The sequence below is a fragment of the Narcine bancroftii genome, chromosome 11 (genome assembly GCF_036971445.1).
Source record: "Narcine bancroftii isolate sNarBan1 chromosome 11, sNarBan1.hap1, whole genome shotgun sequence".
In the NCBI taxonomy this organism is placed as follows: Eukaryota; Metazoa; Chordata; class Chondrichthyes; order Torpediniformes; family Narcinidae; genus Narcine; species Narcine bancroftii.
Window position 1 is genome coordinate 69,880,372 of NC_091479.1, and position 17,909 is coordinate 69,898,280.

Here is a 17,909-nt window from a genome sequence, read left to right on the forward strand (position 1 = left end):
GACCATAGGACTAAGATAAGGAATGGTAAGGTACAATAGAATGTAGGAAGTTGAGGTAGTCTGGATCAGATAAGGGTCTCCTAGCCCTGGACAGAAGTACCAAGTCATACATTTCTAATTAGCTAACCATACACAGATTTATACATATGAAATTAGCCAACCCTAGATAGAATGAGTCAACTCTGCATATCAAGAGACTGTAGTCCAGAGAATCAGGAAGGTGTGAATAAGGACAATGACATGAAGGGACACCGACAGGATACCCCCCCCTGGTCCTCCAAGTGTACTGAAACTGCACGTAGGTAGGAAGAATTACCTATGCCAAACCCATCCAGGGGGCAGAAGAATGTAAGGGGGAGGGCATTCTGATACTGAAATTGACTGTATAAAAGTTGGGTGAGCCCCAGTATGTGTGTGTATTCCCAGGGTAAGGGGAAGCACCCAACTTTGCATTGTTGTAGTAATAAATGTTCTTTGTTCTCAATTTTTGTCTCGAGCAATTTCTTTAAAGGTACTTTAATTCCTAACACACTCAACCCCAGCAATTGCAGACTCTTGTTTTAACTCTTTGCTAAGTAAAATTTTGAACAATATTACAAGTCACATTTCATTATCTCCGAGGCACACTGTCGCATAGCTTGACGAATTTAGTTTAAATGACAGCGAAAAAGCATCTTCTGCTTTTAGCAGCAGCTTGGTTTCACCAACAGCAAGGCACAAATCTTGTTTTGTATCAGGTACTTCCTCACCTTCCAACCAGCGATACGCAAGTTCCTGAGGCTGTGCTAGCAGTGGTCGATAACATCCAGGAATGTTCAGCTGTAACGCAGGGATTCTAAACCTGCAAGTCTCCAGCCCATCTTTTGCCAAAGCATCTTTGTATCAAGAAGCAAGCTTGTTGCAGGGATACTGGATGCTGCTCCCAGATATTGGGAGAACAACCTTGAGATAAAAAGAGACAATAAATGTAATGCTATTCAAGCACTCAGTTTATGCTTCCTAAAATCTGCAAAAACATCAGATTAATATCCATCTAACAAAGCATTCAAAAGCAACCTATTGCTTTGTCCTCCAACAAATGTGAATAATATTGTATTTCACAGTTAAGTGTTTTTCTGTATCAATTAATAACAACCAAGTAGTCCACAGCCAATTCATTATCTCTGAGATGTAGTGAGTATTTTTAGGCAAACACCCGTAAGTAGCATGGAAATGAATCAGTTTATTAGCTATCGACTGCCTTCACAAATACTCTTGGCATTTATGGTCAGAGTGATACAGCAGAGGACAGGGTCTTCAGCCCAATATCCCTGCCAAATATTATGGTATTGTCCTGTTATTGGTCACATTTGCCAACTCTTGCACTGTCAGTTATTTCTTTGAGTAATGATGTTCCACAGGTTGGTTTGAGCCTCCAACTTTCCAACTTAGTGGCATAAAGCATGAGGAGCCAAAATACCTCGAATTTCTCCACCTCCTTCCCTCTCCATTCAGAGAATTATCCCCTCCCCTATGACTTCTCAGTTTTTTTCTCTTCTGCCCTTTCACCCTCATCTCCCTATAGCCTCTCACCTGTGGGTCTGTGCTCCTCCCCCTCCCCCACCCACCATTTTATTCAGGCACTTGCCTGCTTTTACCTCATACCTTGATGAAGGGCTCAGGCCCAAAATGTTGCTTCTGTTTCTTTTTTCTTGCTACATAAAGAAAGTCCTCCATTGCTTTAGTAATACAGGAAATTTAATGTTAATGTGACCTGCTGAGTATTTCCAGCATTTGTTTTGTTAAGGACTGAGATATAATCCATACCTGGTTAATGGAGTAAATGTCTGAATCCACATCTTTGGCTGTCACAATGTGCACCTACAGGTTGGGAATAATTCAAATGCTGTTTATTTTTCTGAAGGATGGCTTTCAAAAAATGTACAATAAGAAAGACACAATGCTGTCGAAACTCAGTAGGTCAAACAGTGACCTACAAATAGCAAAGGTAAAGATACATAACCAACAGTTTGGGCTTTGCTATATAAAATACACATGTTTCTCCAGCATTGTTTTTATTTCAATTTCATGTTTTACTACAATAACAAAGACACATTTTCTTAAAATAATTCAACCTTGTAAAACCTCATTTTTCCTCTCTCAGAGATGGCAGGCTACCTTTGGAGAAGATGGTGTGTGAAAGAGGTTCAATTTCAACCAAATCATGATGAACTCGATTAATCTGTCCTGTGAACTGCCAATATTATGTAATTAGCTGCTTATTATTTATGACCCAAGATTCAAAGCCAACTTCAAACTTCATCAAAGAGCCTGGCTGAATGATGCTCAGTTGGAGTTCTTTTAAGTTTTTAAAGTATAACTATTTACCATTCATCAATCCTGGGCCTACCATCCTGATGATACTGTCAGGAAAGAGCACCATCACTTCCTCTTCCTTAGAACCTAAAGAGGTACAGGATGTCTCCAATTTCTCTTACCAATTTTTAACTGCAGAAAGCACACACCACCAGATTCAAGGATGGTCATCAGTCCAATGGCCCTTGCACTGGTTTTTAACTGAACCTTTTCTCTGGAACACTATCCTCTGTTATTTTGCACACCTTGTTGTATAGGTTGACTTGCCCTGGATACCATTAAAAAGGTTTTTTCACTGTATCTTGGTACACATGATGATAAACAATTCAATGAGCCACAATCCTGAGATAGAGAGCTTATTCTTGCAGCTTCTTAAGTGAGAGTTAATTCTACGGTGCCCTGTGGTGGAAGATTGTCTGGTAATCCAACGTGTTCTGCAAATCAAATCTGCAAATTTAAACCAGATTTTCAATATAATGGTGCAGAATAAAAATTATGAGACAAGGACTAAAATGTACCATATTTGTTGGCATACAAGACCCCCCCCCCCCCCAATTCAGCAGCAAATATTAAGAATTTTTGATCAGTGTATTTACGGGTAACCATTTATTGTTATTTAAATATGTAGCTACAGTATTGCAGAAAAAAAGATTTGGACAAAACATGCAACTGGAACAAATCTTTTTATTAATGCTGCTGCTGTAATTTACAAGAGAAAACAAAAGCAGAAAACATTTTATAAAAATAAACTGCTGCTGTTGGTCCTTGCACTGGTCCCACCATGCTGTCCCACCGGGGCAGTGGGATCAGTGTGGAGAGTTTCCCAACAGCTCGCCACCAGCCCCCAAACTGATCCCACCGCCACACTCCCCCGACAGCCCGCCACCAGCCCCCAAACTGATCCCACTGCCCTGCTCCCCAAGACAGCCTGCCAGCAGTCCCCACACTGATCCCACCGCCCCTTCCCCCAACAGCCACTACCAGCCTCCACACTGATCCCACCACCCTACTCTCCCAAGACAGCCTGCCACCAGTCTTCACACTGATCCCACTGCCCCCTCCCCCGACAGCCGCCTCCAGCCTCCACACTGATCCCACTGCTCCCCTCACCCCCCCGACAGCCCACCCCATACTGATCCCACTGCCCCTCTCCCCCGACAGCCCCCACACTGATCCCACTGTCCCCCTCCATCCCGACAGCCATCCCCCACAGTGATCCACCGCCCCTCTCCATCCTGACAGCCTGCCACCATCCCCCACAGTGATCCACCGCCCCTCTCCATCCTGACAGCCTCCCACCAGCCCCCACACTTATCCCACCAACCTGCTCTCCCCAATAGCCCACCACCAACCCCTACACCGATCCCACTGTCCCACTCTCCTCCGACAGCCCGCCAATTGCTCATCCAATTGCCCCTCTCCCCAACTGCCCCCACACTGATCTCACCAACTCGCTCCCAACAGCCTCCCACCAGTCTCCACAATGATCCCACTGCCCCTCCACCTGAGAGCCTCCACACTGATCCCACCGCCCCTCTCCATCCCAACAGCCCGCCACCAGCCCCTACTGATCTCACTGTCCCATTCCCCCTGACAGCCCACCACCTCGCTCGCCCAATAGCTCACCACCAGTCCACTGATCCCCTCTATCCTGACAGCCTGCCACCAGCCTGCTCTCCCTGACAGCCCGCCACCAGCCTCTACATTGATCCCTCCACCTCGCTTCCTCCCTACCCCAACAGCCCCCAATGATTGAACTATTTCCACAGTTCTCAATTCACTAATAACAAAACAAAAAATCTCTGATTCTGCCACGAATATACTGAACAAATGATCTTCTGCAGCTCTCTTGGGAAGATGTCTGGATGAAGAAAATTCTTTTCTCTGTCTTGAATGACCACCTCCCTATTTCGACACCATGACCTCTTGTTCCAACATCCTTGACAAGGAAGATGTTTATCCTGGCAAACCCTGAAAGAAGTTTCACACATTTTCTATTTCTTCTAAACTCAAAATAATATTGGCCCAATGTTATGAGACATCATTTCTACCAATAGATAGGAAACCAAGTTATCCTTGATTATGTTCTTAATTCTTGCTGGATAATTAGCCAACTGTTGTAGAAAGCAATAATATGGGCATAAATAGCCCATTTATATGGCAGTACAGGTAGTGAAGCAGTTAGCGCAAGGACATTACAATGCCAGTGACCCGGGTACAAATCCAATACTATCTGTAAGGAGTTTTTTTAGTTTTCCCTGTGTCTGCGTGGGTTTCCTCCCACCCTTCAAAGCGTACCGGGGTCATAGATTAAATGGGGTATTTGGGCGGCACAGGGTCATGGGCCAGAAGTGTCTGGTACCTCTATGTTGAAATTTTTTTTTTAAAATTAAAATTACTTTTCCTTTCATTAAATAAATCCTTAAATTTTCACCACTAGTTTGTCTTTGCCAATAGTTGGCAAAAACAATTGAAATAAAATAAGCAATTATTGGTTCTTCAGTGAAAAGCTTTGCGCTTATCAGAGAAGCAAACAGAACATTCCTTCTGTTATATGAGGATCACTTTAACACCAGGGAACAAATGGGAGTATATGCACAGTATGTAGTGGAGATTTAGTTCTGTCTGGTGATAAGCAGAAGATTCCATTGTTTTACTCTCTTCGGAAAAACTGGATGTTTGACCATTTTTAAAGGTCCAAGAAATTCTTATTTTCTCCTGTGACAGAATAATGTGAAAAATTAAAATGAAACCACGTCCATATTTTTAAAATCATCAACTTACCTGGTTATTTTGAGAGGAGACATCTTGCTTAAGTTTATCACAAGTGACCAGGTCTCCCTCCACAACTTTCATGTCATAAGTGTTCAAACAGAAGGATACAGCTTCATTCCAGATTTTACTGCAATACGAGTGGACCTACAGAATCCTCATGTTGTGGGCAAGCATAGCCAAGCCCGGGTACAGCCTTCCTGACCAGTTCAATAGCTGTTTAATGCATGCAGCATCAGTCGCTCTCTCATTTTATACTCCGGCATCAGGGCAAGAGTTCCATTGGCATCCTCTAAAGAAAAGAGAAGAAGGTCTCAGCAGAGCCTCAAATGAGAGAATATATTCTAATAGTATTTATACTTTTATGTAAAAAAAAAACAAAATTTCTAGAGAGCTATCAGCGCTCTTTCTGCAGAGAATATATTTTGTTTTAAATTAGCATTCAGCAACAAAAATAATATGCTTTTCACAATCGTAAGACATCCCAAAGCACTAGACAATGACAAATAGTAACAATGGAAAACATGTGGCATCAATTTTTCAGAAATTGCAGAGCCCCGCAGCGGATCCACTAATGAAGTATTAGTATGGGCTAGCACATTATGAAGAAATCCCCTGCTCACTTCCAAGACACTGCCACGGAATCCTGTCCTCCCAAAGGGAAATTTAATTTGAAAGATTGCACCACCAACACTGCAGCACCCCTGCCACTAGACTGCACAGTCAAGGCCATTTCGACCCAGAGTCCGTGGTGCCCATTTTAGACCCCATTAACCTACACCCCTGGTACATTTTGAATGATGGGAGAAAACCAGAGTCCCCTGAGAAAACCCACACAGACACGGGGAGAACTTATAAACTCTTTACAGACAGGGTGAGATTCAAACCCCAGTACAGTGCCTATCACTGGCGCTGTAAAGATGTGCCAACCATAGCCTATTGATCTGTTTGCTTCTTTCCAAAAGAATTGTTCTCAACACGTTGGTCTAAAGGTCCACTGTTGTCTAAATGGAGAAAGTTTGCAGATGAGCAAAGTACAGAGCCTTTACTGCATGAGGCTTGGAGTTCAGAAATGAGTGTTAGAAACAGAAGTACCCTCACAGAAGTTGCTCGAGACAAAAATTGAGAACAAAGAACATTTATTATACAGCAATGCAAAGTTGGGTGCTTCCCTTTACCCTGGGAATACACACATACACTGGGGCTCACCCAACTTTTATACAGTTCATTTCAGTATAGGAGTATCCTCCCCCTTACATTCTTCTGCCTCCTGGAGAGGTTTGGCATTAGGTAATCCTGCCTGCCTACGTGCTGTTTCTGTGCACTTGGAGGACCAGGGGGTATCCTGTCGGTGTCTTATCATGTCATTATCCTCATTGTCCTTATTCACAACCCTGTCTTTGTTCTAATTTACACCTTCCTGACCCTCAGGGCTGTGTCCTCTTCATATGTAGAACTGGGGCTAGAAGACCCTTATCTCATTCAGACTAACTCTACTTCTATTATCTATTGTCTATCCTTATCTCATTCATACAGTGAACTTGCTGATTCTGTCTAGGCTAGGAGATTCTTATCTTACTCAGATTGCTTCCTGCATTCTAATATCCATGTCTCATCCTGTTTGTACTGGCTTCATTTATTTACTCATGTATCAATTTTTGTTTCTTCATGTTCATATTTGTATATCAGTTTTTATCATCTCTCACATGAGGAAGTAGTGTTATAAATGTACAGGTATGCCAGAGCCTAGAGGACTTTGCACATATTTGACCCCTTTATTTATAAAAGCATGCACTGACATTGGAAGCAGTTCTCAAGAGATTTACAAGGCTAATTCCTGAGATGAGAGGATTATCTTGGTGTGAGAGATGAGTAAACTTGACATGAAAATATGAAAGATGGGGAAACTAGTACAGACACATGGAGTGATGGATTAAACCAGTATGAACAGGCTAAGCATGGAAATTAGGATGCAGGAAGCAGAGTCAGCCTATGTAAGATAAGACAGGATCAGTGAGCCCACCGTATGAATAAGATAAGGAGAGGCAAGAAATAATAGAATGTAGGAAGTAGAGGTAGTCTGGGTGAGATAAGGGTCTCCTAGCCCTAGACAGAAGTGCCAAGTTCTACATATTTAATTAGTAAGCCTTACACGGATGTACATATTAAATTAGTAAACCCTAGACAGGATTAGCGAACTCTGCATATGAAGGGACTGTCACTCTGAGAGTCGGAAAGGTGTGAATGGGGACAAGGGCAGGGTTGTGAATAAGGACAATGAGGATAATAACATGAAGGAACACCGACAGGATACCCCCTGGTCCTCCAAGTCACAGAAACAGCACGTAGGCAGGTAGGATTGCCTAATGCCAAACCCATCCAGGAGGCAGAAGAATGTAAGGGGGAGGGTATTACTATACTGAAATTCACTGTATAAAAGTTGGGTGAGCCCCAGTATATGTGTGTATTCCCAGGGTAAGGGGAAGCACCCAACTTTGCATTGTTGTTATAATAAATGTTCTTTGTTCTCAATTTTTGTCTCGAGCAATTTATGTTAAGATACTTCTATTTCTAACAAATGGGGGCTCGTCCGGGATCCCACTCCCTCCACTGACAGAGTGCCTGACGACTAGAGTAGGTGCACCCCAGCTGATTCAGCTGGACTCAGACGACGGGTGGCTGGTCAGTGGAAGAAGCGAGTGATATCCAAGAAGAGGCATTGAGAACAAACGACGGGAGAACGTTAAGGAAGCGCAATAAGAGTAGCTACTGGATCTGGTAAGAGAAATTTTTATACCTGTCAGTATGGGAGGTATGGGCAGTAAGAAAGAGAATCCTAGTGAAGGATTGGATGATCAGATAACCAAACAGAATCCGTTAGGAGTAATGTTATCTGACTGGGGTTCGGGGAGAACCCGGGGAAAAGACAAACTTATCATGATTAAGTACTGTTGTCTGGATTGGGTTAAAAGCCCTATTAAAGGGAGCTCGGTATATTGGCCGAGGCTCGGATCCGAGGATGAACGGATGTGTCAGGAACTGAACATCTGGCTGTATAAGAATCAAAGGGATAACATTGAAAGCAGGGAATATGCCGCCTGCTGGCTCAGGGGATCGGTTGACCAACTGGTCCTGAACAAAAAGAGAAGTGAGGACAAGAGGGATGAGGAACCCCTGGTACCTGAAACGCAAGGATGGGATGTGTTACATTCCCTTCCTCCACCCTATGCCCCTCCTTTACCAGCTCCTACCTTCCCCCCCCCCTTCCTGTGCTCTACCCTTCCGCACCTTCCCCTCTTCCCCCGCAACTAACGAAAGGAGAAGAGAATAGGGGTGGCATGTTAACCCATTCGCAAAGTATTAGATTGCCTCCACGGTCGACGAGAAACAGAGGCAAGGTTAGTTTTGAGCAGAGTGAGAACCTTCTGGAAGAAAGGGCAGGATACTGTGAGTCAGTTTCTGAAGAGCAGGATTTCAGAAATAATAAGCTAGAAGTTAGCTGGATAAGACCCCTGCGGGAGGTTCCCGTGGGAGGGGGTCTCGGTTTTGTAAATGTGCCCTTGACCAGTACGGAGGTGCGTAATTTTAAGAGGGAAATGATTTCCCTGATAGAGGATCCCCAGGGATGTACTGAACAATTGGATCAATTGTTGGGACCGAATATATATACATGGGATGAATTAACGGCTATATTTAGGACTCTGTTTACCCTGGATGAGTGTGGAATGATTCGCCAGGCAGGAATTAGAGTCTGGGATCGGGATCACCAAGGGGGACCAGATGCAGTACCTGGAGAAGCTAAATTCCCCTTGGCTAGACCTAATTGGGATAAAAATACCAATGATGGTCGGGTATTAATGGAAGAGTATAGGGTTAATCTGATTAAAGGAATCAGGGAATCTGTTCCGAAGGGACAGAACTTTAAAAAGGCATTCGAAGTTCCTCAGGGACCCGAGGAAACCCCCTCGGCATTTTTGAATAGATTGCGTACAGCTATACAGCAATATGGGGGTCTGGATATAGAATCCCCAGCAGGGGAACAATTAGTATTAACGAGTTTCGTTACAAATTCAGCCCCAGACATAAGGAGGAAATTACAGAAAACTGAGAATTGGCATGAGCAGGGAATAACCCAGCTTCTACAAATTGCGCAAAAAGCCTTTTTACAGAGATCTGAGGATAAGCAGAAGGGAAAGGCTAAGATTTTAATGCAGGCATTTAAGGGAGCTGTGGAGGGACAGCAAGGAAAAGGTAGGGACTTTGTGCCAGCTCCTGGGCATTGGGAGGAGAGCCAGGGGTGGGGAAATACGGTCCAGAGTAGAGGAAGGAGTAGAGGAGGATTCCGGGGATGCCGACCATTCCCGGGATCCCGGGGAGACCCAACTAGGAATTGGGAAGTGGGAACAATGGTCTGCTACTATTGTAACAAGGAGGGACACTTCAAGAGAGAGTGCCCCATGCGAGCCAGGGAGACGCGATCGTATGCCCTGATGGAAACAGACTATGTATAGGGTGTCAGAAATAAAACTTCTCACACATGAGTCTCTTTAAAACTGATGACACGACAAGCTTTATTTACAAGTCTGCAGAGTTGGACTCAACTGGCTTCTCACCAGTTAAGCCCCGATACATACAGTGCATTGATTTTTATACCCTTATTGTTTGCCCTTCCCCTTCTTATTAATACTGTTTTAATTGGTTAGTATTACAAAAGCATTCTAAGTATAACTGCATTTTTAATTATCACGTTCGTTACGTACGCTGTGAACTCTACATACACTAAATTCTGTTTCTCACCCTTCTTATCAATCTTTTGTCTCCTGCATGTCTCTCACTATGACCATGAAAAGATAGGTTTAAAAAAAAACATATCCAGCTGAACCTTTTGTCCTTGGCTGCTAGTAAGCTCCCTGTCCGTTCTGGCTTCCCTTTTTATGATTAATCATCACATTTTAACTTAAGTCATTTTAACCTAAATTCTCTATATAACAATCCACCCCTTTCTCTCTTTAAAATGTGTGTATTATATATAGATATGAATGGGGATTTTAACCTGGGGAAGAGAAACGTTTCATGATACATTAATCTCGTGCTGAAGTAAAATTCTAACGGGGTCTCCCAGTCCCCCTGGTTGCATAGCTTGTTGGACCATGGAAATCACCAGGCTGCGTAGACAGGGAATGGTGTGATGGTGGAACTGGTACAAATCCAAAACTGAATACTGCTATTAGACAGGGGTAGGCAATTAGTTTTAAAAACAGTGGATAAGAACCAAGTCAGGGGTTTAGGAAACCAAGTGAAAATACCAGGCGAAATGCGAATCCATACAGCCTTGCAGGGACTTTTTCCTACTGGGTATTTGCCGGTTCGTGAGAGACAATAAAAACCAGAGGGGACGTTAGAGAGAGACCAAGTTTTTCTTGATCTCGTTCGGTTAGTTGTCCAAATTCGGGAAATCATGGTCAATGAATTGAGGGGCTCCCCCCACCAAGGCCATTGCTCTGACATCCGTGGACCCCCGCAGACCCAACAATTGGTTACATTAAAAGTTCCTGCAATTTTAGTTGCAAGATCTACAAAAAGGTTATCTCCCCCAACTGCATTACCGAAACTTTCATGGTTATTTGGATGGACTCGAACTAAGCCCGCCTGTCTTAAAGGGGCAGGCATTTTCGAGTGTGGAGTGGAACTTTTCATTGGAACAGTACGCTGGTGTATGCAAAACCAGAGTCCATCAGGGCATGGTGGGCCTGAGTCACCCTTCCAACCGTTAAGAGGGAAAGGAGTGGTATTAGGAATCTGTATATAATGACCCATATTATTTCCTTCTTTTTCCACACAAGGGGTATATGGATGTTGGGTGGTATTTTCTGCCCAGCATTTCTCAGGAACTGAGGTATGGGAAATGAAATTACCTTCCTTTCTTCCCCAAATGTGGTCCTGAAACAGGACCACTGTGTCTCTGCATTTCTTACATTTCACACCTGATAAAGACATAGGCAAACTAAGAAAAATCAAAGAACATAACAATAACATTGTGAATCAAGTCTTTCTGCAAAATCGCAAAGTAAGAGGTTTTTCTCCAGGAACACAAGTCCAGTCTTAGTTCGTATCAGGGTCCTGAGGCGCCTCTACAGGTCCCTTTAATCTGGATGCGTGCGTCCACCCCTTCTCTCTTGTTCGTGCTGCAGCCTCTGTAGTTAAGAGAACTTGGTATGGACCTTCCCACTGGGGCTGGAGTTTTTCAGTTTTCCAGGTCTTGATGAGAATCCAGTCTCCTGGTTCCACTTTGTGTAAAGAAAAGTCTAAAGGCGGTGTTTGTGCCAATAGTCCTCTCTTTCGTAAATCTGCAAGAGAGCGTGACAGTGCCTGTAAATAGTTCCTAACAAATATATCCCCTTCCCCCAAGGTGGGACACCCCTCAACTGTACTCCAGAAGGGAAGCCCAAACATCATTTCATAAGGGGACAACCCTACATCTTTTCGTGGGGCAGTACGAATTCTCAATAAAGCCAGGGGCAGACACTTTATCCAAGGCATTTTAGTTTCCACCATTAATTTTGTCAATTGCATTTTTAGGGTTCCATTCATACGTTCAACCCTCCCTGAGCTTTGTGGATGCCAAGGGGTATGCAATTTCCAAGAGACCTGTAATGTATTACAAATCAATTGCTGGATTTTTGAAGAAAAATGTGGACCCCTGTCTGAGTCTATAGAATCCGTTATACCATATCTGGGGATTATCTGCTCTAGGAGGAGGCGAGCTACTGTAGAGGCTGTAGCATTTACTGTTGGGAAGGCTTCCACCCATCGGGTAAAGTGATCTATTACCACCAACAGATATTTCCATCTTTGGACTTGAGGTAACTCTGTGAAGTCGATCTGGATACGTTGAAAAGGGCGTATGGCTAATGGTTGACCTCCCATGGTCCCTGTCCTCATTACCTTCTTATTAATTTTTGTGCATAGGTGACAATTCTGCACCTCCTGTTGGGCCAAGGTGTAGATTCCCTTACACACATATTCTCGAAGCACTGTGTCACATAAGGCTTGGGTGCCCCAGTGGCTCTGATGATGCAGGTGTTTTAAAATATTGCGAGTTATTTCTTTATTTAGAACCATTCTTCCATCTGGTGTCTTCCATGTTCCATCAGGCAGCTGGCTTGCGCCCAGCTGAGCCATGTCCTTTTCTTCCTTAGCAGTGAAAATGGGAGCCTTCTTTATGCCTTGCCTTATTGGGATTAAGGTCAGCAAATGGACTTCTTGTTGCATGGCTGCCCTTTTGGCTTCTTCATCAGCCAGTCTGTTTCCAACTGCTGTCGGGGTATCTCCCCTCTGATGGCTTGGTATGTAGACCACTGCTATTTCCTGGGGTAATGTCAAGGCTTCTAAAGTCAGAGTAATCATCTGTTCGTGTGCCAATTCCTTTCCTCTTGATGTAATTAGACCACGCTCCTTCCAGATCTTACCAAAGGTATGCACTACCCCGTATGCGTATTTGGAATCAGTGTAAATCGTTCCAATTTTCTTTGCCAGTATTCTGAGGGCTCTTTGCAAGGCATATAGTTCACAGGATTGTGCTGACCAGCTTCCGGGTAGTCTCGTGGATTCTACTACTTTCCAAGTATTTCCTTCTATTATAGCATATCCACTTCTTCTCATTCCGTCAACACATCTGGCGGAGCCGTCAATGTAGAATTCATATCCTTCTCCCAGTGGAGTATCGCAAAGGTCTTCTCGGGTCTTGGTCTGAAGATCTGTCAACTCGACACAGTCGTGCTCCACCTCTCTCTCTGTTTCACTGCCGTATAAAAACTGAGCTGGGTTGCAGCTATTAATCTTTGCAAACTGTAGATCTTCTCCGACCATTAAAATGGTTTCATACTTTAATATGCGAGAATCAGTCAGCCATCGATGGGCAGTTTGTGTTAATAAAACACTCACAGAATGGGAGGTGTACACAGTCATCTTTCCTCCAAAAGTAAGTTTACGTGCTTCCTCTACCAACAGAGCAGCAGCCGCTACTCCCTGGATACACGTCGGCCATCCGCGAGACACTGGGTCCATCATTTTGGAAAGGAAAGCCACTGGGTGTCGCTGACCGCCTTTTTCCTGTGTTAAAACTCCCACAGCTGTTCCTTGGTTATGAGTGACAAATAGCTGGAAGGGCTGTTTTAAAGAGGGCAGAGTGAGTACTGGGGCTCGTGTCAGGCGATGCTTCAAGTCCTCAAACCATCCCTCCTCCTCCTGGGTCCATTTCAATGGATATTCATTTTCATTTGTCAGCTTTTCATACATAAACTTCACCAAAGCTGAGTAGTCCTCTATCCATAACCTACAGTAACCTAAGAGTCCCAGGAATTGTCTTATTTCCTTCTTATTACGGGGTAACGGCATTCTAGTGATTCCCGCAATCCGTTCAGGGGTAATCCGTTTCTGTCCTTTACTTATCTGGTGTCCCAGATATACCACAGTTCTCTCAACGAACTGTAACTTGTTCCTGGACACCCGTAGACCCTTTTTCCCCAGATAATTCAAGAGTCTAATTGTATCTCCCCTCATTTCTTGTTCCTTGGGTCCTGATAATAGTAAATCGTCCACATACTGCATTAGTTGGGAATCATCAGATTGTGGATAGTCCACCAGGATTTGTTCTAGCATTTGTCCAAACAGGTTCGGAGATTCAGTGAACCCTTGGGGCAATACAGTCCACCGAAACTGTCTCCGTCTACCTGTCCATGGATTTTCCCATTCAAACGCAAACATATCTCTACTTTCCTCTTCTAATGGACACGTCCAGAAGGCATCCTTCAAGTCGATAACACTAAACCACTCATGGTCTGGGGGAATCCGACTCATAATGGTATAGGGATTAGGCACCACTGGGTGGCGGGTCTGAACAATAGCATTCAAACTTCTTAGATCCTGAACTAGGCGATAGGATCCATCTGACTTTTTCACTGGGAGTATAGGGGTGTTATAAGGTGACATGCATTCCTCTAATAGTCCGTCTCGTATTAGAGTCTCAATTACCGGCTGTAGCCCTTTTCTCCCTTCCAAAGAAATAGGATACTGACGTTTCCTTACCAGCTGATGACCTGGTATTAATGTGACATGTAAAGGTGGGATGTCCAGACCTCCTCGATTTCCCTCATTATACCAGACTCTCTCGTCAATCTGCCGTTCATCCTCTTCCTTTAAAGCACAGAGGTGGACTCTCACTTCTCCTTCTACAGGGAGAGCACCCAAACCTAGGAGAGCCTGTAAGTCCCTTCCTAGGAGGTTAAATCCAGCCGACGGTAACAACAAGAGGTCTTGTACCCCTTCTCTTTCTTCCAGTTTCACTGTTACTTGGGGAATTATTGATACCATTCTGGGAGCCCCTTCTATCCCAGAAATTGTCAAATTACTTTTTACAGGCTCAGTTCCGATTGGCACAGTTATTACACTACTTCGTTCCGCTCCTGTGTCCACCATAAACACCACCTCTTCTCCCTTGGGACCAATTTTTAGTTTTACCAGGGGTTCCCTCTTATACTTGGTCCCTAACATTTGGAACCCCTGACACCCCTAATCTTCTTCCATAAGTTCGAGGGCACGCAATTCCCTCTTGTATCGGGGGCATTCCCTCTTAAAGTGTCCTTCCTCATTGCAGTAATAGCACTTAACGACCTCCGGGGTCTTCCCTCTCTTGGATATCTTGGATTGTCTAGAGGAAGGTTTTGTTTTCTTTCCCCTCTGGATTCGGCATTCATCTGTCGGATAGTCTGTACCATAACCTTTGTCGCCCTCTTTTGATCTTCTTCTCTCTGCACATATACTTTTTGCGCCTTTTTTAACAGGTCACTTAGGGGTTTTTCGCTCCAGTCCTCCTCCTTTTCTAGTTTCTTTCTAATGTCCTGCCATGATTTGGAAACAAATTCAATTCGAATAAGCTGTTCACCCATTGGTGTACTAGGGTCCACGCCAGCATACTGTTGGACATTCTTTCTCACTCTCTCCAAAAAATCAGTAGGGGACTCGTCTTTCCCCTGGTGGTTCCCAAATGCCTTGGTGAAATTGTGACCCTTTGGCACAGCCTCCCGTATCCCTTTAATTGTCCACTCTCTATATTGTCTCATACTTGCCAATCCCTCGGGTGTTCGTTTGTCCCACCTGGGTTCATTTAAGGGATATTTTTGTTCATGGGGTCTGGGATCCCCAGGTTGTTCATATTCCCACATGAGGAGGGCAGCCCGTCGAATCATCTGCCTCTCCTGGGGTGAGAATAATGTTCCCATTATTGCCTGCATCTCTTCCCACGTATATGTGTTTGGTCCCAGGAATTGGTCAAGCTGTTCAGCCAGTCCTATAGGATCTTCTAATAACTTTTTCATTTCTTTCTTAAATCCCCGCACCTCTGTACTAGTTAGGGGAACATTCACATATCCCGTTCCCCCTCCCGGTCCTCCCATAGGAACTTCCCTCAGGGGATTTAGGCTTATTGAAAATTTTGATGGTCCTGGACCAGTCTGGGATCTTGTCCAGGGTCGGTTTACCGGTGGAAGTTTAGGGTCCGACTCCCTTAATTCATCCTTTTTTTCCCGGCCCCTTTGGGTGCAATCGGATTCATCACCTTTCCCCTCCGGTAATGAGCTTTCCTCGGGCGCAGTAGGCACCGGGGGAATATAAGGAGGGGGAAGGTTGTCCAGAGGTTCCCATTTCTTTTCTCCCGCTACCCTCAATTTAAAACATTTTGTTAAGGATCCTGGCCAGGGAACCCAACAAAATGCATATGCTGACTCTTCTTGATTCACCTTTGGTCTCGAATTTACATATATGTTTAATGCTTGTCTAACCCAATCCTCATCAGATCCAAATTTCGGCCACCAGACCGAGGAACCTTTAATAGGTTGCTTCGACCAAAGGAGACAATATTGGACCATCTTTTTCTTGTTTTTGTCTCGATATCTTTTACTATCCCAATTTTCAAACATTCTCCCCAAAGGGCTGTCAAGGGGAACTCCCAGGAATTGTCCTGAATTTTCAGACGAGCCCTTAGATTTTGATCCTCCCATTTTCCCACCTAGATCTGTTTATCGTTGCTGAGGACCCTCTCGTTCTGGACCCTACTCCCTTCTTCTCAGACGCCTCGTCGGAGGTACTGTCCCTCCTTCGGTTACCGCCGAGGTTTCCCTGGGGTCTATCCTAGAGTCCCACGACAGGGTCCTCACGCCACGACAAAAGCTCTATACCTGATCTATTACGTTAGGTTTTTTTTTTATCCAAACAGGTGTATCCCGTTACACCTGTTACCCAATCCCCACACCACAATCGTAAGTCGTCACTTACCGGTGTCTTCCCGGGGATTGAACCGTCACCCTTCTCCTCTCCGTCTTGTCGTGTCACCTTGTCCGGATACCATAGTCCACAGGGAAACCCACACAGACACGGGGGAATGCATGTGATGGTCAGACCCATCACCAATGTATATAGTTTGTATCTAGAGTATGTAATGACTGTGCTTACAGCGATTGGCTGAGAGCTTAGCCACGCCTACTGTCTGGGCCTTAAAGGGTTGTGTCCCTAGCCAGGTCGGATCATTCCGGACTGGTCGGCCACCTGTGAAGAGCTCCTGTCTTTTGCTAATAAAAGCCTTGGTTTGGATCAACAAGTCTTTGGTTCTTTCGACGAGCTCTTCAATTTTATTAGCAAAAATAATTTTTTTAAAAAGGGATGGAGCGCCTGACTCGGCCAGAAAAACTTGACATCGACCCACAGTCAGCTACAGCCTTCAAAGCATTCAAGTTCTTGCTGTTGAACTTTGAAAATGTCCTAAGGCTCATTGAGGTGGAGGAGGATAACCAGCATCTAACAGCATTGCTGTCTATGGTGTCCTTGAGAGTCTACGAGAACATCCAGGATGAGACCACTTACACCGTAGCCATAAAGGTACTGAAAGAACTGTACGATCAACCAATGAACAGAGTTCATGCCCGGCTCGTGCTTGCGTCGAGGAAGCAACAGCCCGGCGAGTCCAGCAGGGCATATTTAAAGTAGTAAAGGCGTTGGGCAAGGACTGTAACTGTGTGGACAAAACTGCTGCCGAGATCACAAACGATCTCATCCGGGATGCCTATGTGGCCGGGCACCGATCGAACGAAGTGAGGCTGTGCTTGCTTGAACAAGGGGTAGAAAAACTAGAGGATGTGGCCCGGATTGCAATCACAATGGAGGATGCAGCCTTAAAGTCCAAAGTGTTCTCTAGGGGCTGGACCCCACATTCTGATGTGAGTAGAGTGCCCTTCTACCCTACCACCCCCTGATATACTGACGGCCTGTCGGCTGCTGCTACAGTGCCCCCTGCAAACACAAAATGTTATTTCTGCGGGAGGGACAAGCACAGCAGGTCCCAGTGCCCAGCAAGAAAAGCCAGGTGCCAGAAGTGCCTTAAAAACGGCCACTTTGCTGCAATCTGTAGGTCTAAAATGGCCGCCGGCAAACACAGTGCCTCGTGTGAAGCCTAACCGCCACTATCCCATTCAAACTCTTCTTCCCCAGAGCTCTCGTCCAATGAGAGCGAGGGATCTCCTGCACGGCAACGCCTGACGTCACGGAGACGCCGAACCCGGAAGGGGCAGCCCACCCTCGCAACCATGATGTTGGCCTGCCTCTCGCTTCCGTGCAGAACACTCGATCCGGCCTCGGTCCCGACTGTAGAGCCTGGTATTGCCACGGCCATGATCTCCCCTGGGGCCGACGCTACCACTGCTGCTGCCGCTGCCACCGCCACATCCAACCCC

The 17,909-nt window shown here is 45.0% G+C and overlaps 1 protein-coding gene across 1 annotated transcript in view; it reads right to left on the reverse strand.

Moving 5' to 3' along the window:
- Window positions 1-593: 593 nt before the first annotated feature.
- The window catches only part of pus7l (pseudouridine synthase 7 like), a 34,728-nt gene continuing 17,412 nt past the window's right edge, over window positions 594-17,909 (reverse strand). The window contains 5 exon segments of the mRNA XM_069902284.1: window positions 594-618; window positions 620-942; window positions 1,807-1,860; window positions 5,140-5,303; window positions 5,306-5,419. Of these exon segments, the coding sequence (XP_069758385.1) occupies window positions 594-618; window positions 620-942; window positions 1,807-1,860; window positions 5,140-5,303; window positions 5,306-5,419 (680 nt within the window).